At 49.5% G+C, this 20,433-nt stretch overlaps 1 protein-coding gene across 2 annotated transcripts; it reads left to right on the top strand.

Moving 5' to 3' along the window:
- The first annotated feature begins 5,416 nt into the window (after positions 1-5,416).
- Positions 5,417-20,174, top strand: AAAS (aladin WD repeat nucleoporin). 2 transcript variants are annotated; one of them, XM_032957408.2, is made up of 17 exons: positions 5,419-5,984; positions 6,761-6,943; positions 7,553-7,707; positions 8,403-8,458; positions 8,855-8,946; positions 9,169-9,215; positions 9,609-9,707; positions 9,996-10,139; positions 10,812-10,932; positions 13,150-13,274; positions 14,031-14,091; positions 14,725-14,815; positions 15,790-15,886; positions 16,181-16,248; positions 18,667-18,730; positions 19,042-19,126; positions 19,906-20,174. In XM_032957408.2, exons 2-17 carry the CDS (start codon positions 6,809-6,811, stop codon positions 20,032-20,034), a joined length of 1,569 nt encoding a protein of 522 aa, XP_032813299.1. In that variant the 5' UTR covers positions 5,419-5,984; positions 6,761-6,808; the 3' UTR covers positions 20,035-20,174. The 2 variants fall into 2 exon arrangements, with proteins under 2 accessions (XP_032813300.1, XP_032813299.1); XM_032957409.2 differs by lacking the exon at positions 9,609-9,707 and having other exon boundaries at positions 5,417-5,984.
- The last annotated feature ends 259 nt before the right edge of the window (positions 20,175-20,433 follow it).

Below are 20,433 nucleotides of genomic sequence, written 5' to 3'. Positions count from 1 at the left end.
ATATACTCATTATATTCTTCAATAAGTTGAGCTATTAATATAAAGTAACTGGGTATACACTACACTATATATTGAATACCATATAGTAAACTAATAAAAAACTAAAATATGTTATCAATAAACTCTATATACTCTCCAATCAGCTGAGCTATTAACAATAAGTCGTTATACATTACAATGCCATATGGAGAAAAAATGGGTGGCGGTTTTTTCTTTTCAACGTTAGCACCATGGACAGCGACGAGCTTTGTTCAGACGTACAAGTCCATCTATGCTCGGAACGGAGGAGGGGGAAGAAACAGCCACGATGCGCTGTTATACTCCACTCTACGCCCGACCTTATGGAAGAGGTATGTAGATGACACCTTTGTTATCTGGCCACATGGCTTATCAGATTTACCATGGAGGTCGAAAAAGAAGGCAAGCTACCCGTTTTGGATGTCTTAATTAAAAGGAGACCTGATGGTTCAATGAGCCACTCGGTCTACAGGAAAGTGACCCATATGGATGCTTACTTAAAACCGGATTCCCACCACCATCCATCCCAGAAGAACTCCCTCATCAAGACTCTATACCATAGAGCCCAATGCATTTCCGACCAGGATCACATTGCCAGTGAACTCAAACACGTACACCAAGCTCGCAAGGCTAATGGTTACTCCGACTACACAATCCGCAAAGCCATCACTCCAGTCATGAAGAAGGATCCCCTTGAGTAACCATTCAAAACCATCACCTTACCTTACATTGCGGGGGTCACAAAAAATATCTCCAAAATCCTGAACAAACACAAGATCCAGGTCCAATTCAACACAGTACATAAAATCCGTGATCTGGTTCCGTCTGTAAAAGATGCTGTTCCAGACATACAGTACCCGGGCGTTTACAAACTAAAGTGCCTCTGTGGTAGCAGCTACATTGGAGAAACCAAACGACATATCTCGGACCGCATCCACGAATATAAAGCAGACTTGAAACACGGTAGGACGAACTCCTCTGCCGTGGCAGATCACTGTTATAATTCAGTGGGCTCACATGACATTGACTTCTCCAAGACGGAGGTTCTTTGCAAGCCAACCGGCTACCATGAGAGATTCGTTCATGAGGCCATCCACATATACAGGCACAGAGACAATTTCAACCGAGAAGATGGATTCTGGCTTAGTAACCATTGGAAAGATGTTTTAAACCATTTCGGTTCCTAATTAATTGTATTTTACGGTGACCTTCACACCGCAGCCCTTTTGCTGGCATTGCCTCTTAATACCTCTCACGCCACGGTTAATGGTATGGTTTATAACATAGAGTATAACAGCGCATCGTGGCTGTTTCTCCCCCCTCCTCCGTTCCGAGCATAGATGGACTCGTCCGTCTGAACAAAGCTCGTCGCTGTCCGTGGTGCTAACGTTGAAAAGAAAAAAACGCCACCCATTTTTTCGCATATGGCATTGTAATGTAAAACGACTTATTGTTAGTAGCTCAGCTGTTGGAGAGTATATAGAGTTTATTGATAACATTTTAGTTTTTTATTAGTTTACTATATGGTATTCAATATATAGTGTAGTGGATACCCACTTATTTTATGTTAATAGCTCAACTTATTGAAGAATATATTGAGTACATTTATTATATTGATGTAGTTTATACTTCGGTTTATTGTATGATAGTTGGGTAGTTGCAGTCCTTTAGCGTCCATATACTAATGCCTCTGTTGATATGTAAACTTTGACTTTAACATAGCTATTTCCGTGACCAGTCACATGCTAATCCCTCACATTAACATCATGCTAATCTCCCAGTTACATGCTAATTTCTGACTTTAACACCCTGCTGATCCAACACTTTAACACAGCTATTTCAATGCTAAATCCTCCTGTTTGATATGTAAACTCCTTTGTCAAGGCGCTTTACCCCTCCCACCTAGCCTAAAAGACGCTGCGAATCTTAGCAGCGTTCATTGAAGCACTCAGCTGATTGGAGAGTATATAGAGTTTATTGATAACATTGATGTAGTTTATATTTTAGTTTTTTATTAGTTTACTATATGGTATTCATTATATAGTGTAGTGTATATCCAGTTACTTTATGTTTATAGCTCAACTTATTGAAGAATATATTGAGTACATTTATTATATTGATGTAGTTTAAACTTAGTTTTTTCACATCGGTTTATTGTATGATAGTTGGGTAGTTGCAGTCCTTTAGCGTCCATATACTAAATGCCTCTATTGATATGTAAACTTTTACTATAACATAGCTATTTCCGTGACCAGTCACATGCTAATCCCTCGCATTAAAATCATGCTAATCTCCCAGTTACATGCTAATTTCTGACTTTAGCACCCTGCTGATCCAACACTTTAACACAGCTATTTCAATGCTAAATTCTCCTGTTTGATATGTAAACTCCTTTGTCAAGGCGCTTTTCTTCTCCCACCTAGCTTAAAAGACGCTGCGAATCTTAGCAGCGTTAATTGAAGCGCTGTCGTCCCGACAGTTCTGTTCCTTCGCCTGAAGAATGCTACTTGTGTTGTGGCCGAAACGTCGTGAGAATTTTATTGTCTTATTTTGTTTTATTCTCATTCTACGTGACTTTACCGAAAGAACCAAGAAGATGTATGTGTTGTTCAAGTGAGATCGGGATCACAAAAGTAGCGATTGCAGCGTGATGAGGAAAGGTGAAACCAGCAGCAGCAGTTTTCTGGCTCGAACTCTCAGGCTGGGCACTGGTGGCCATGCCGCACGTGGCCTGCAATCAGCACTGTGGAGGAGGCAGAGAGAGTTAGTGGATCCCCCGTACACGTCGTTGAAACTCTGTTCGTTCCCGTGGACGTCGTGCTCAGCGTACCGTGGCTCGCCAGGAGGTGGCAATGCATTAAGTGTGGAACTTTCTTATAACTTGTTGGGGGTACTGTGAGGGCCGACGTCCACCCCACCGCCCTCGCTAGGCAGGTGGGGCGTAACGTCCGCCCCTTCCGCTCCCTCTTCCACCGCGTCGGTCGGCTCCCGCCGGGCCCCGACGACCGAGTGATCGGGGCCCCTGCGCTAGCGCCCTGAGGGACATACTCATTGCTGCTGGCTCACAGCCGCACGGAATTAACCCACACACCCACCACGTACACCACAGCTAGAGCAGCACACAGCGCCACGCTCACGCCCACACCTGCGAGCGATTACCTCAACTCCTCGCCCGTGCTGCGCCTCCGCGTTCACCCTCGCAGCGCGTTTCCCCACGCAGTCGCTCCACGCAGCAATCACAGACACCACACCGATGCTCTGTGCAAACTTTTATTCGCGGCGCAAACCTCGCACTGCCCGGAGGGAATCTTTGGCGAGAAGAGCCTCGCCTACTGCTACCCAAGTGCCCTGATACTCAGACGCCCTATCACGTACCTCGCAGCTATACTCACGGGCTTGGCACGGACGCCGTGAGAGGACGAGAGAAAACTTTACCTATCCCTGTCTCGTGGCGGCACTCGCTGGCGTCGCATGGATGCTGCGAGCGGCTGGAGAAGGCAGGGCGGCAGGGAAGTGGGTCTTGGCGGTTAAGACGTTGAAGACGTTGTACCGGGCGGCCAATCGTGCGCCTACCTGTGATTAAAGCCCACTTGTACCTTGTCCTCCGTGGAGTGCTGCGTGCTGCTGCTCCGACCACCCATTGTCCTTCCGTGCTCATTCTCACCTCATGGTCTGCTCTTCTTGCCTAACATTCCACCCTCAGCCCCTCCCGATGTCGTGAATGACTCATTGCGGCTGGCCCGGTGAACCTTTCTGCGCCCAGACAATTTTAATCCAACTCAGGGGCACCGCAATGTGACCTGTCCTGCGAGGGTCGGCCAATCTCCTGGCACCGGGAAACCGTGGGACTTTCCTCCAGGGATTTTTCGGATTAAAACCCGTCGTGCCGGGCAAACCCTGCCAGGACACCAAGTGTGTGCGCTGCGTGTGTGCTCAGTGTGTGTGCTCAGTGTGTGCGCTGCGTGTGTGTGCTCAGTGTGTGTGCTGCGTGTGGTTGCTGCGTGTGGTTGCTCAGTGTGTGTGCTCAGTGTGTGTGCTCAGTGTGTGTGCTCAGTGTGTGCGCTGCGTGTGTGCGCTCAGTGTGTGTGTGCTCAGTGTGTGTGCTCAGTATGTGTGCTCAGTGTGTGCTCAGTGTGTGTGCTCAGTGTGTGTGCTCAGTGTGTGCTCAGTGTGTGTGCTCAGTGTGTGTGCTCAGTGTGTGCTCAGTGTGTGTGCTCAGTGTGTGTGCTCAGTGTGTGCTCAGTGTGTGTGCTCAGTGTGTGCTCAGTGTGTGTGCTCAGTGTGTGTGCTCAGTGTGTGCGCTGCGTGTGGTTGCTCAGTGTGTGTGCTCAGTGTGTGTGCTCAGTGTGTGTGTGCTCAGTATGTGTGCTCAGTGTGTGTGCTCAGTGTGGGTGCTCAGTGTGTGTGCTCAGTGTGTGCTCAGTGTGTGTGCTCAGTGTGTGTGTGCTCAGTGTGTGTGCTCAGTGTGTGTGTGCTCAGTGTGTGTGCTCAGTGTGTGTGCTCAGTGTGTGTGTGCTCAGTATGTGTGCTCAGTGTGTGTGCTCAGTGTGGGTGCTCAGTGTGTGTGCTCAGTGTGTGCTCAGTGTGTGTGCTCAGTGTGTGTGTGCTCAGTGTGTGTGCTCAGTGTGGGTGCTCAGTGTGTGTGCTCAGTGTGTGTACTCAGTGTGTGTACTCAGTGTGTGTACTCAGTGTGTGTGCTCAATGTGTGTGTGCTCAGTGTGTGTGCTCAGTGTGTGTGCTCAGTGTGTGTGTGCTCAGTGTGTGTGCTCAGTGTGTGCTCAGTGTGTGTGCTCAGTGTGTGTGTGCTCAGTGTGTGTGCTCAGTGTGGGTGCTCAGTGTGTGTGCTCAGTGTAGGGGCCGGGGGGAGTCGCGGCGCTTGCCGAGTTGCTTCGAGGCCGTGGCACCACAGTACACCTACAGTCCTGAGCAATGTTACCCCGCTTTCCTCCCAATATGTATGAACAGACTCCTTAATTGGCCGATAACACCGTGATATATAGAGGACCGCAGAGCTTGAGGAGGGAAATTTGGCACTGGCTTCACCTCGTAACTGCTGGCTTCCACTGCGGGGCGCGTTGCAATTTGAAAAGACAGGTGTACGGAGAGGAGGAGCTGGTGTGGGGGCTTGTGTGTGGGTTGGCTCTGCTACGAACCTGGCGACCCGAGTTCGATTCCTGCTCACAGCCAACACCGGTGACGATTATCTGAACCGGTGCTGGGCCTCTCATAGGTTGACTCAGCCTCAAATATGTACCTGGTACTCTGGTACTCATTTCAGGTACTATGTACTTTATACTAATTTCTGCCTTTGTGTTTCGTTTGGCTACGTAATGTGCGACAAGTTCAACATACATGCATCGCCACTAGGGGAGCAAAGGCAGCCAGGCGTGCTACTGGCCACATCACCCGTGCTGGCTGACAGCACTTGTCCCACCAGGCTGTTGAGGCTCTCCGCACACGGGGGGGAGTCGTCCCGAGTGACACGCGCTCGGCTGTCCCCACACGCGCTCGGCTGTCCCCACACGCGCTCGGCTGTCCCCACACGCGCTCGGCTGTCCCCACACGCGCTCGGCTGTCCCCACACGCGCTCGGCTGTCCCCACACGCGCTCGGCTGTCCCCACACGCGCTCGGCTGTCCCCACACGCGCTCGGCTGTCCCCACACGCGCTCGGCTGGGTTGGGGGACCCACGTGGTCCGAGGCGTTCCCGCGGGGTCTCCTGGGACAATGGCGCCGGTTTGAATCGTGGGGCCCGCAGCGCCGTCTCCTCCCCCCTCTCTCCCCGCTTGTTCTGCTTCCCCTCGACTCCCCTCCTCTGTACCAAGCCAACGGCACCACCAGCGCTCATCTGCAGCACCGACCGCGACATCCACGCCCACCATCCCCGGCACCCCCAAACCGGGGGCGGTGTCTGCAGCCGAGTTCCGCGGCGGCGTAGCCAGGCGAAGTCGAGGCTTTTGGCTGCTGGTAGGCCTCCACCCCACGAGACGGGAGACACGAGAGACACAAGGGACAGAGACACAAGGGACAGAGACACGAGAGACAAGGGACAGAGACACGAGAGACACAAGGGACAGAGACACAAGGGACAGAGACACGAGAGACACAAGGGACAGAGACACGAGAGACACGAGAGACACAAGGGACAGAGACACGAGAGACACAAGGGACAGAGACACGAGAGACACGAGAGACACAAGGGACAGAGACACGAGAGACACAAGGGACAGAGACACGAGAGACACAAGGGACAGAGACACGAGAGACACAAGGGACAGAGACACGAGAGACACGAGAGACACAAGGGACAGAGACACGAGAGACACGAGAGACACAAGGGACAGAGACACGAGAGACACAAGGGACAGAGACACGAGAGACACGAGAGACACAAGGGACAGATACACGAGAGACACAAGGGACAGAGACACGAGAGACACGAGAGACACAAGGGACAGAGACACGAGAGACACAAGGGACAGAGACACGAGAGACACAAGGGACAGAGACACGAGAGACACGAGAGACACAAGGGACAGAGACACGAGAGACACAAGGGACAGAGACACGAGAGACACGAGAGACACAAGGGACAGATACACGAGAGACACAAGGGACAGAGACACGAGAGAGACAAGGGACAGAGACACGAGAGACACAAGGGACAGAGACACGAGAGACACAAGGGACAGAGACACGAGAGACACACGGCAGAGAGGTGACCCTGCTTGTGCCCGTTGCAGTGAGTTGTGAGTGCAGGAGGAGGTGAGGGGAGCAGCAGCAGCAGGAGGATGTCTTCGCTGCGCGCCCTCCCCCGCTCTCCCCCGTCGCGGCTCCCACTCGGCCTCTCCGCTCTACACGAACTTGAGGCCACTTCGTCAGAGTGGAGCTCCAAGGGGGGCTACTCGCCACAGGACGAGACGCTGGTGCGTGCTCCTCGCGCAGTATACACGGCCTCCACAGCTGTCTCTGTGTGTTCCTGTGAGTCAATGAGTGTCAATGAGTGTCTCTACACAGTGGTGCACCTGACAGTCGCTTTAGGCAGTCAACCCGTAGCAACCTGGTCCGGCCAATGACTTGCTGCTTTCGAGCCTTCGACCCTTCATGCAGCTTCAACGTGCACCTAGCCTGGCACATGAGCCGTGGTGACGTCATTGCCACTGAGTGGCGAATGGCGGCTCTATAAATGTACTGTGCGTGTGAGTGAAGTGGTTGTGTAGTGGTGAATGGCGGTTGTTGTTGTGTAGTGGTTAGTATAGTGGTTGTGCAGTGGTTAGCGCACCACGCTATGAACTCGGAGACCTGAGTTTGATACTCAAGGCCTTTCATCGGTGGCGAGTGATATCAGAACTGGTCCCAAGCCTTGCTTAGGTTGACGCAACCTTATACTAGTACTTGTTGCGATATGTGAACATCAGCACCAGGGGGGCAAAGTGTGGTTCTAAACACACCACCCCCTCTGATCCGGTGTGCCTATATGGGGGATCTTTGTTTCTTTATAAAGCTGTGTGTGTGCTTGCTGCTGCTGTGTGCAGGCTAGTGTGCTGGGCTTGCCGGAGGTGGTGTTGGGCTGCGAGGGGTGGATGCGGGGAGGGGTTCTCAGTGAGACCGATCCCCTGTCCCTGCGCCCCTTATTCTTGAACCAAGAGCTCAGCGCTGCTGGAGTGTGGCAGGGCCGACCTCGAGCTCGGTACCGCAGCTCGCACACTCCGGGGAACACAAACGTCGCACGATCGCCATTAGTCGGGTGGAGCGCCCAGTTCCTACCTCGCTGAATAGAATTCATCATAAAGCAGTCACAATACAAGTATGAGCATTATACTATAAATTAGTCAGATAGATGAAGTAAATCACCTCTTTATCACTCTGCAATCCCTGCTACCATGGTTACTGTTCCTCTTAACTCGTCTACCTACCTACTCTCACCTAGTCACTCAACCACCCCATCACCCAGTCACTGTTATATCGCTACTATCATGGTTATTGTTCTTATCAACTTAGCACCTCCATTCCTCCGTGTTGGTTGTGTACAACCAAACCAGCATATGGTGGTAGGCCACATCACTTCTCGTTCTTGCCTCACACTGCTCGCCTGAAGGAATTTTCTCTTATTCTTTATTTTCCAAAACTCTATACAATAAACGTATTAACTCTTGGCTATTTTAACTTTAGTTCTCTTTGTTGTAGGCCACTTGATGTTTTGGGTATTGAGACTAGTGCTCAGCTACTGTTTGAAAAATCCAGCTGCTTTTGTATGTGTGTTGAACTTGTTTCACACCGTATGTAGCCGACTGTAATCGTAGGTAAGAGTTTATCGGTGTAGTGTATCTAATGAGGAGTTGATGCCTCGTGTGGTTTGGTGTGTTGTGTGTGATGTACGTGCAGGCATTCGGGTGGCCTCGCCAGGCTGTTAGAGAAGTTGTTTAAGTCTGAAGATGATGGTGAGTTGTCTTGTAGTAAAAGACTGTCAATATTTAGGTAAGCGGCTGGGTGAGGGAGCTGCATATGTGTACTTTGGTGTTAATGTGGTGGGGGCTTTAGCTGTTTTGCTGTGCCTGTATCGCTATCCGGTGTTTAATGTTTAAATGATAACCTACAGCCCTTTGTCAATCCAGTGCTGAACAAAAGTCTTCCCATGGCATGATGATCACAGGAGTTTGTGTAGTAGGAATTAATCACCTGTGATTATTAGTCTACATTGAACTTCTCGTATAAAAGATAACAGAACACATTTTGTGTTTGGATCTGAGTGTGAGGAGAGCTGGGCACGCCTAGTTTAATATGGAACTGTTGAATCTGCGAGTGTGGCTGAGATCACGGTGCGCCTCCCATGCTAGTGCCTGTGTGGGTGATGACGCTGTGGAACGCTGCTCTGTCTTCTGCCCGCTGGGTGCACTCCCTGCACGGAGCCGTGTTCCCGCACCTCACAGTGAGTGCCGTTCACTGGAGATTCGACAGTTTGGTAAAACGAAAAATAATCACATTCTCAGTTTTGCTAAATATTGTGATCTGGTTGCTCATTTCATGTTTTTATTACATTCAATATCATGACATGACGTGTTATGTCTTAATGTGGTTCAGTGAGGTCCGATGTTTGCAGGTGAATGAATGACTTTCAATGGAATAAAAAGTGTTTTGTATGTTCCCCCAGTTGAGCCGAGATGACATGGTGGCCACCTTCTCCCAGGCTGTTGACTGGTAAGGCTGTGTGAAGCACTTTCTTCTGGAGCTCTGGACTGTAGGGGGCAATTACCGATTAATGTGGCTGCCCTTCCCGATTGTCTGAAAACCGGGGCAGCTCACGTCGTCAACAGTGGAGTGATTCTGAAACATGCTGGTGCATCGCCAGTGTTGTGCGTCTCATGATCAGTGTCTATAAGAACTGGCAGTGTGCACCATTTAATTATTGATGCATTTCTTTTTGTGTTTTGCTATGATGGTTATTGTATGCATCATGCTGGGTATGCATCATGCTGTGTGTTTGTCAATGGAGACCCTTGTACACCCTTGCAAACGAGATGTAACAATCTCAAGGGATTTTCCAGGCAAAATATTTTTCTACGAATTTAAATTGTCCGTGCTTCTCCGCAGGCATGGCTGCCTGCTGCGATCACTGGCTTGGCACCCACACACAGACAAGTTTGCTGTGGCTCTTGCGGACGATTCCGTCAGGGTGTACAGCGGCAAAAGGTGATGGATGTGCCGACCGTTGGCTTGGACGCTTCACTTGATTTGATGCCTCGGTGATGTTGAAAAGTCTGCGCTCGCCTGGCAGATTGTCTCTCCAAAATGCAGCCGCCAGCGTGCTCGCTCGCACTCCTCTTGGGGACGATGCCTCCCCTGTGCTCTTGTCTCTGCATTGGCACCCACTCGCAGATTTGGGTAGCATCTAAATGATGTGTGATTTAGATGTGTAATTCAATTACACTTGTAATTTGAGTATATGTTGCCCATTTCTCCCCGCTGGTAATGGCGCAGTGACGTGGTGCCGACGCTAAAACACGGCCTGCAGAAGGGTGTGGCTGCTCTGGCGTGGAAGCCACTGTCCGCATCGGGCCTCGCCGTGGCGTGTCGGTCGTGCGTGCTCGTGTGGACCGTCGACCCGAGCTCCCTGTCCACGCGGTATGTTCCTCTTACGCCCTTTCTCTACTTGTACAACCGAACCGTGCCAGCACAAGGCCAGCATGGAATGGGTGGTATTCCACCGGCGTGTTGGCAAATTGAGCCTGAACCGAGCTGTGCTAGGGGTGGGGCTAGTGACACATGTAGTGCATGCGATGTTATTCAGCGCAACTCGTATACGACCCCACTGCGACATAAGCAGCACACCTCGGCTTGTGCAGTGGAAAATCAATTGATCCTTCCTGACCCATGCCGCACTAGTTTGGCACAGCCCCAGTAGTTCGGACGTTTATGTGGAAAAGATGTGCATATATGTGGGGGGTGTGTGTGTTATTTTTATTGCAGTGGTTAGCACGCTGCGCTACAAACCCAGCGACCTGGGTTTGATTCCCGCTCACAGCCAACACGAGTGACGATTATCTGAACCGGTCCTGAACCTCTAATGAGTACCTAGTGCGGTGTGTAAAGATCGTCACTAAGGAGACAAAGGCGGCCGGGCGTGGTGCTGGCCACCCACTCCCTTGTGCGCCGTGCCGGCCTTCGCCGGTGCTCGCTAACAGTACTTGCCCCAACAGTCTGTTAAAGGCAATACGGGGGCTCTTTGTGTATGTGTACATGTGCTCATGTACGTACGGATTTGCGAGCCCATGTGTGCGTGTTTGGCCGTTTCAGGCCATCGGCTGTGTGCGCTCAGGTGTTGAGTTGCCCTGGCTCCGGGCCGGTGACGGCGCTGGCCTGGGCACCACAGGGACACCTGCTGCTGTCAGCCTCTCCGGCTCACACCACCATCACGGTACGCCCCCCAGCCCCACCTTCTGACCACATCTGCCAGCGGTGGTGTCGCATGCCTGTAATCCCTCATTGGAGGCAGCGAGAGTTGGTGAATCATATTCTTGGTTCTTTCGGTAAAGTCACGTAGAAGGGAAACAATAAAATAATAAAAATATAAAACAATAACATTCTCACGACGTTTCGACTGCAACACAAGCAATCATCATCAGGTGTGAAAACCACAACAAGAAAATTTGAAAAAGTGGCGGTTTTTTAACGTTAGCACCACGGATAGCGATTTGACAGTTTGTTCAGATGGACGAGTCCATCTATGTTCGGAAAAGAGGAGGGGGGAGACGAAAAATAATGGATGCGGTCTGAAAGCCACCTTAAGCGTGATCAATCAATTAAGACCCGAAATGGTTTATCAAATCCTTCCAATGATTGCTAAGCCTGAATCCATCTTCTCGGTTTAAATTGTCTCTGTGTTTGTATATGTGGATAGCCTCATGAACGAATCTCTCATGGTAGCCAGATGGCTTGCAAAGAACCTCTGTCTTGGAGAAGTCAACGTCATGTGAACCTACTGAATTATAACAGTGATCTGCCACGGCCGAGGTGTTGGTCCTACCGTGTTTCAGGTCTGCTTTGTGTTCACGAATGCGGTCCGAGACATGTCGTTTGGTTTCTCCAATGTAACTACTACCACAGAGGCAACTTAGTTTGTAGACGCCAGGGTACTGTATGTCCAGAATCACATCTTTTACAGACGGAACCAGATCACGGATTTTATGTAATGTGTTGAATCGGACCTGGATCTTGTTTTTATTCAAGATTTTGGAGATCTTTTTTGTGATCCCCGCAATGAAGGGTAAAGTGATGGTTTTGAAAGGCTCCTCAAGAGGGTCCTTCTTCATGGTTGGAGTGATAGCTTTGCGGATTGTGTAGTCGGAATAATCATTAGCCTTAAGAGCTTGGTGTACGTGCTTGAGTTCACTGGCTATGTGTTCCTGGTCTGATTCAACACTATACATAAAATCCGTGATCTGGTTCCGTCTGTAAAGATGTGATTCCGGACATACAGTACCCTGGCGTCTACAAACTAAGTTGCCTCTGTGGTAGTAGTTACATTGGAGAAACCAAACGACATGTCTTGGACCGCATTCGTGAACACAAAGCAGACCTGAAACACGGTAGGACCAACACCGCAGCCGTGGCAGATCACTGTTATAATTCAGTAGGTTCACATGACATTGACTTCTCCAAGTCAGAGGTTCTTTGCAAGCCATCTGGCTACCATGAGAGATTCGTTCATGAGGCTATCCACATATACAAACACAGAGACAATTTCAATCGAGAAGATGGATTCTGGCTTAGCAATCATTGGAAGGATTTGATAAACCATTTCGGGTCTTAATTGATTGGTCACGCTTAAGGTGGTTTTCAGACCGCATCCATTATTTTTCGTCTCCCCCCTCCTCTTTTCCGAACATAGATGGACTCGTCCATCTGAACAAACTGTCAAATCGCTATCAGTGGTGCTAACGTTAAAAAAACTGCCACTTTTTTCAGATTTTCTTGTTGTGGTTTTCACACCTGATGATGAGTGCTTGTGTTGCAGTCGAAACGTCGTGAGAATTGTATTGTTTTATATTTTTATTATTTTATTGTTTCCCTTCTACGTGACGTGGCTTTACCTAAAGAACCAAGAATATGAATCCCTGCAGTCACGAAAGCTTTAAATCAAAAGTTGGTGAATAGTTGCATTAATCTTGTCAAACTCTCTTCCTGTGGGCGTCGAAGTCACCATACCCTGATTCGCCATGAGATGACAGTACCCTGTATGGGGATACTGTTGCCCCCCCCCCCTTCATTGTACGTGTGGGTTTTCCCTCGGGTTTGCTGGTTTCCACCAAAATGTAATAAACACTCATTAATTGGTAGATAACACTTTCAAATATAGAGGACCGCAATCGTTGGTAGCGCTGGCTCACCACCTGGCTTCTGCCTTCCTGGTCATCCATGGTTCTTCTTCGCACCTCTAAGTCGTTCTCTCTCCTCGTGAGTGCACGAGTACTGTGCAGCGGTGCGTGACAAGTTTAAACTACTACTATTATCTCCTTACAAACAACCTAGAAATCCCAGGCAGACTAATCACGAGGAAAAACATTTTTCAGGCCTTTACTTGTGTGGTTTATGGGGTTTGCACCTATGTATGTGTGTGCGTGTGTCCGTGTAGGTGTGGGACGTGGCCACGGAGAGCTGCGCGTCGGTGCCCTGCCCGGGTGGAGGAGGGGTGAGCCTGCTGGTGTGGGCTCCCAGTGGCGGGCGCGTGTTGGCTGCCACACCTTCCCCTATGTTCAGGTTTCCATCTGCACACACAAAACGCAGAGACCCCCGTGTAGCCTTAACAGACCGTTGGGGCAAGTGCTGTTAGCGAAAACCTATGAAGGCCGATATGGCACACGAAGGGGTGAATGGCCAACCCCACCCCCGGCTGCCATTGTCTCCCCAGTGCAGATGTTAGCACACCGCACTAGCCACTAATTTAGGGTTGAGTCGACCTACGGGAGGCCCAAGACCGGTTACAATATTCGCCACTGTTATTGGCCGTGAGGCGGGAATCAAATTTGGGATGGCCAGTTTGTAGCACAGTGCGCTATTCACTGTGCCGCCGCTTCCCAGCCGCGTGAGTTAACAGCATCCCCTGAGTCGACTTGACCTCAAAGGCCTGGGAAGGAGCAATAAGGGAAATTGCCCCCCTCCCATATTTGCATGTATATGTGTGACAATGCGTGTGTATGTACGATACTGTGTGTGTGTATATATGTGACGGTGCGCACTGTGTGTATAATTAAGTTAAAGATCTGCATGCATTTATACATGCACACATACATACACTGAAACCCACACTCTTGGTAGACTTTTGCCCCCTCTATAAAATATGTCGAACATTAAAAGGTGCTCTGTTAAAACAGACGTACGTGCATACAAATACCATTAAACAGCAACCCCTGGTCACAGCGTTCTGTGAAGATGTGGTGGTGTGACTGCACTTCGTGATGTTAATGATTTCCCCCCCCCCCCCCTCTAATGGGGGCTACTCTTCTGTCCACGCAGGGTGTTTGAGACCCGCACATGGACGTGTGAGAAGTGGCCCACAATGGCCGGGCGCTGCCAGGTGATTTGTCTCTGCATCATCATCACAATAATGATTATTTGCTCAGGAGAGCCCCACCCAAATCTGAATACGTTCATATGTTTTTGGCTCTGGGAAGAAACCAGAGAACCTAGAGAAAACCCATGCAGAGCAGAGGGAGAACACACAAACACCACGCAGGTCTTTCTTGCTATGAGGCGCAAGGGTACCTGACACCTGCACAGGAATGGATTCATCGCTCGTCATTCTGGTGGGCATCCTCTTAGGTACATTCCCTCCCTTGGCTGCCATGCATTGCAAATCTCTACCACCGGCCATCATCCCTTCTAGCCATGACGTGTCACTCCCAAGCCCACTTTTCTTAACAGTAAGACTTGGGTCTTGGCAGTCAATGTGGCAGTCGTGACGGTATAGTGAGTGGATGTTGCTCTGCATTCCACGTTTCGTATTTTCCTTTATAATCCTCGCTCTGCTTGACTCGTTGCTGCCGCATCTCCTCGGTGGACCTGCTATTCAACATATTCCATCCCTTGACTGCCGCTCTGTCACTTTTCTTTACCATCGGCCACTCGTAAGACTGCCTTGCTGCGAGTGATAAACAGGACAGACAGGTGACTGACCTTCGCCTATTCCTGCGCGTGTGCACGCACACAGGCGGCGTGTTGGGGCCCGGGCGGGACCCACCTTCTCTTTGCTGTGCAGGGAGAGCCCCTGATTTACGGCCTCACGTTTTCCACTGCTGCAGGTACGTGCTCCTGTGGACTGTGGGATTATTGTTCTTGTTTCACTTAGTTATTTTGGGTTCGCTTAACCAGGTGAAAACTAAAGAGACCAGGATAGTCTTCTTTACAAGAGTGACCTGACTTGGAGAGTTAGTCAGCAGTGTTTATATGTCCGTGTGGAGGTTGGCGAGTGAACCAGTGGATAGCTTCAGGAGCAGCCTCGTGAACATCTGAAATGATCCTTGCAAATTATCTCGTCAAGAATTTGTGTTCTTATTTGAGCTGTAGAATCACAACAGTTATCCATATGTCAAGGAGTAGTGTGACGACGTGACATCATGAGCGCTGTGAGGCGCGAGGACGTCATGTCATGCGGGATACTTAAGGGGGACCCCGTGACGAAAGCGGGGTCGTTGTGGGGGCCCGGGACCGAGAGCGGCTGAAGGAGGTCTCTCCCGCTCGTGACCGGACGGTGTTGGCTGAACCCCCGTCCGGGTTCAACGAGTGGGAGAGCCGAAGAGATAGCCGAGGGCAGGGCTCTAAGAATCTGTGAGAGCCGCTTAAGAGTTAGAGGGGTTGCTCTCCTCGGTCGGGCGGTGTTGGCTGAACCCCCGTCCCGACTCGAGTGAGAGAACCCAAGGGGATAGCCGAGGCTAGAAAAAAGAGTAGAGCCTGGGGTCCACGCGAAGGACCCAGTGTAGCAGACACCTACCTCTGGTGTAAGTGTACTTTTCCCTGTCATAATAAACTGCCGTAAGCCCCTACATGAAGTTCTGTCTTCGCATCCATCTTCACAACACATAGACTTACATCGACAGACTTGCAGAAAAACTTATATATTCACATAGAGACCCACAGACTGAAATTATCATGAGAGACGTTGGCATTATTATCAGGTTGTTCTGCGCTGAGCCCCGAGATTGAATTAAGAAGAGGACGCATTGCTCCCCTCGCCCCGCTGTTGCTGCATGCAGTGACAAGGTCTTCGTGTTTGCAGATTGCACCGAGAGCACAGTGGGGGGGGCCCAAGCAGCATCCGTGTGTGTGGACCTTTCCTCCATCGACATGCAGACGGCTGACGAGACCTCCATCACGTACGCATGCAAGCACATACACACAACGGTTGCTTTGTGCTCTGCGGGGCCGTCGGCAGCAACACGGTGGGGCAATGTAATTCTGTGCTGGGTTCACGTGGTGTGCCACCGTGTCACCTGTCCTGGTAAATTCGCCGTACAACCCTGAAGCACAGATTGCCACGAAAGCACACGTCTTTGGTTTTGGGTACTTGCCATGACTTGTGATGGTTCTTGGATTTTGTGAGTTTGTGTTCACATGGGCTGTATGCTCATGGGTGCGTGCGTGCGTGCCTATGTGCTCACTGTGAGCAGGCTTGGCGGGGAGGTGCAGTCTATGGTGTGGGACCCATGTGGAGAGAGGCTGGCAGTCCTGATCATTGGTAAAACCTCCCCTCATGTCTGTATGGTGGATACAATGCATTACACACTTGCAGACTTGTGTATCCTTGCCTCACTCTTTCAGGGTTCACATGTTTCCTCTGCACTGATACATCAGCGATTTTCAACCTGTGAGGCACGCCCCCCCCTTAACCCACACTACTTCTTAGGGTGCACGAAAACCTTTCAGGCTGATACAGTGAGGGAAAAAAAGTATTTGATCCCCTGCTGATTTTGTACGTTTGCCCACTGACAAAGAAATTATCAGTCTATAATTTTAATGGTAGGTGTAATTGAACAGTGAGAGACAGAATAACAACAACAAAATCCAGAAAAACGCATGTCAAATATGTTATAAATTGATTTGCATTTTAATGAGGGAAATAAGTATATGACCCCCTCTCAATCAGAAAGATTTCTGGCTCCCAGGTGTCTTTTATACAAGTAACGAGCTGAGATTAGGAGCACACTCTTAAAGGGAGTGCTCCTAATCTCAGCTTGTTACCTGTATAAAAGATACCTGTCCACAGAAGCAATCAATCAATCAGATTCCAAACTCTCCACCATGGCCAAGACCAAAGAGCTCTCCAAGGATGTCAGGATTGTAGACCTACACAAGGCTGGAATGGGCTACACGACCATTGCCAAGCAGCTTGGTGAGGTGTCAACAGTTGGTGCGATTATTCGCAAATGGAAGAAACACAAAAGAACTGTCAATCTCCCTCAGCCTGGGGCTCCATGCAAGATCTCACCTTGTGGAGTTGCAATGATCTTGAGAACGGTGAGGAATGAGCCCAGAACTACACGGGAGGATCTTGTCAATGATCTCAAGGCAGCTGGGACCATAGTCACCAAGAAAACAATTGATAACACACTACGCCGTGAAAGACTGAAATCCTGCAGTGCCCACAAGGTCCCCCTGCTCAAGAAAGCACATATACATGCCCGTCTGAAGTTTGCCAATGAACATCTGAATGATTCAGAGGACAACTGGGTGAAAGTGTTGTGGTCAGATGATACCAAAATGGAGCTCTTTGGCATCAACTCAACTCGCCGTGTTTGGAGGAGGAATTCTGCCTATGACCCCAAGATCACCATCTCCACCGTCAAACATGGAGGTGGCAACATTATGCTTTGGGGGTGTTTTTCTGCTAAGGGGACAGGACAACTTCACCGCATCAAAGGGACGATGGACGGGGCCATGTACCATCAAATCTTGGGTGAGAACCTCCTTACCTCAGCCAGGGCATTGATAATGGGTCGTGGATGGGTATTCCAGCATGACAGTGACCCAAAACACACGGCCAAGGCAACAAAGGAGTGGCTCAAGAAGAAGCACATTAAGGTCCTGGAGTGGCCTAGCCAGTCTCCAGACCTTAATCCCATAGAAAATCTGTGGAGGGAGCTGAAGGTTCGAGTTGCCAAACGTCAGCCTCGAAACCTTAATGACTTGGAGAAGATCTGCAAAGAGGAGTGGGACAAAATCCCTCCTGAGATGTGTGCAAACCTGGTGGCCAACTACAAGAAATGTCTGACCTCTGTGATTGCCTACAAGGGTTTTGCCACCAAGTACTAAGTCATGTTTTGCAGAGGGGTCAAATACTTATTTCCCTTATTAAAATGCAAATCAATTTATAACATTTTTGACATACGTTTTTCTGGAATTTTTTGTTGTTATTTTGTCTCTCACTGTTCAAATAAACCTACCATTAAAATTATAGACTGATCATTTCTTTGTCAGTGGGCAAACGTACAAAATCAGCAGGGGATCAAATACTTTTTTCCCTCGCTGTATATGGATACCGTGCTGGAGCAATTAATTTCGAATGTGTATGGGGAATGTCAGCCGCATGTTGCGGTGACAAAACACTTATTAATATCATGAAATAAATGCCTGCTGAACACAACACACCAATACACAACAAAACAATTTCCTTGCTCACACCGCGTGGAACCAGAGGTCTGGCCATGAGCGTGTGATCTGAGTAACCCTATCTGTTTCTTTGGAGCTGGGAGGAGGGAGCATAGGGATCATTGGTCTTGACTGGGGTGCTGCACTACCAACAACGATTAGAATGTCCGGTAACCATGCAAGTTCACAACAGTGGTTCTCGGAAGCCAACACACTGTACACCACTGTAGCACCGGTGGCGATTGTCTGAACCAGTCCTGGGCCTCCCCTAGGTCCACTCAACCTCAAATGAGTACCTGGTGTGGTGTGTAAACATCGCCTCTTGAGAGACTAAGGTAGCTAGGTGTGGTGTTGGCCGCATGTCCGATTAGCACGGTTGGCTACATACGGTGCGAAAGAAGTTCAACATGCCGGCCTATGATAGCTGCTCGCCAACAGCACTTGCCCCAGCAGTCTGTTAAAGGCTATACGAGGGATCTTTGTCTTTGTGTGTGCGCATGTCCACCAGGTGTCCACTCGTGTCTGGCTGTGTTTAAGACTCGGCTGCACCCCGTGTTTGAGCTGTTGCCCTGGTGAGTGACTAACGATGATTATAGTAAGAATAACCAAGGCTTAATTTCTCGAGTATTTTCCGGATCGTATGTTGAATTTCTTTTGTACCGTATGTGTTCTTCGTGTTAAATTGCACCGTTTGTAGCCAACCCTTCTTATCGGAGGTGCGGATCGCTCGGTAACTTGAGCAAGCACGTGACTATTAGCCGCAGCCACAGTGGGAGGGACGTATAATTGATGTCGTGTGCTGGCTGCAGAAATATTTTTGAAAGAACAGTAGCCTCACGTGACCACCTTCACCGTGGCCGCTCGGTGTATATTCTGCTCGCAGTGGTTTCGTGCAGGGAGAGGAGGGCGCCACTCCCCAGCTCATGGCCTTCCATCCCAGCTTCAGGCAGGGAGCGCTGCTGTCTGTGGTGAGGAACACCAGCCGCGCCTCGCCTCGCCCATGATGCTCGCGCACATTGTAGTGTGACGTTGCTTGATTCATGTACAATGTCGTATTTGCTAACCCGGCCAATTTAAGCAGCCGGCTGCTGATTTTATATTTTTTTTACTGTTATATAAAATGGTATTATACAATTTCGATTTAAAGCTTTCGTGACTGCAAGGATTCATCTTCTTTGGTTATTTTGGTAAAGTTACGTAGAATGCGAATAAAATAATAAAATAAAACAATAAAATTCTCACGACGTTTCGGCCACAACACAAGTGGCCTTCTTCAGGTGAAAGGAACAAACCTGTCGGGACGAATGAAGAAGGCCACTTGTGTTGTGGCCGAAACGTCGTGAGAATTTTATTTTATTATTTTATTCTCATTCTACGTGACTTTACAGAAAGAACCAAAGAAGAGGTATTATACAAATTACAATGCTGTGTTAGCAGTAGTGCACGTGCACAGATAACAAAAGCTCAACGCATTCATGCATGGCACTGCCCTAAAAGGATAAGGCATATATATAATATAGGTGATGTTTAGGGCAATGGCCCATCTCTACAGCATATGGGCAGTGTCATTGACGAATGTATTGAGTCCATATAGGCAGCCTACCATTTCAGTATATATTGTTGGAAAGCATACAATGCTGAACTCAATACTGATGTGAATGCTTGTGTGTATTTGTAGCTGCCGGTGTGCGTACGCGTGAGAACCTGCTATGCCTGCATTGCGTGTGTCCCTCCACTGTGTGAGCAGGGCTGGTCAAACGGTCACGTGTCGTACATTCCCTTCTACTTCGCGAGGTGTGAGAATCCGTTGCACTGTGGTGCCGCCGCTGCCACCATTGAGCCCTCACGATCTCTGGGTCTCTTCTCTGAGCTGTAGAAACCGGGCCCCGTCTCTCACACACCGCGCACACCACCACCACACAACAGCACGCGGGTTACACCGCTGAGGGGATGGCAGCGATGTTCATGCACAGGTGTCTCGTTATGGAATTGTTTCAATAAAATTATCCTCCAAAACGTTGTGGTTTGCGATGTTAATATGATTTTCTAGTAAAATGAGTAATGAGGCGGTGCTTATCTCTTGTTCACAGTCCCGAGCCAGTTGTGGTAATTCCACATTACTATGGTGCGGGGCGTGTTTATCCAAGTATAACCGCTGTTGACTTGCTGCAATCACCGCGGAGGGATGGTGGGCTGGGACGACCGCTAACCAGGATTATAAATGTGATGTCACTCAGACTCGAGGTTCTTGTAAGAGATTGAGAATAGAGACGAT

The sequence above is a fragment of the Petromyzon marinus genome, chromosome 19 (assembly GCF_048934315.1).
Source record: "Petromyzon marinus isolate PM22_M1 ecotype Great Lakes invasive population chromosome 19, UKy_Petmar_22M1.pri1.0, whole genome shotgun sequence".
NCBI classification, from domain to species: domain Eukaryota; kingdom Metazoa; phylum Chordata; class Hyperoartia; order Petromyzontiformes; family Petromyzontidae; genus Petromyzon; species Petromyzon marinus.
The sequence above is the reverse complement of the archived record's forward strand: the minus strand, read 5'-3'. Positions and strand labels throughout refer to the sequence as shown.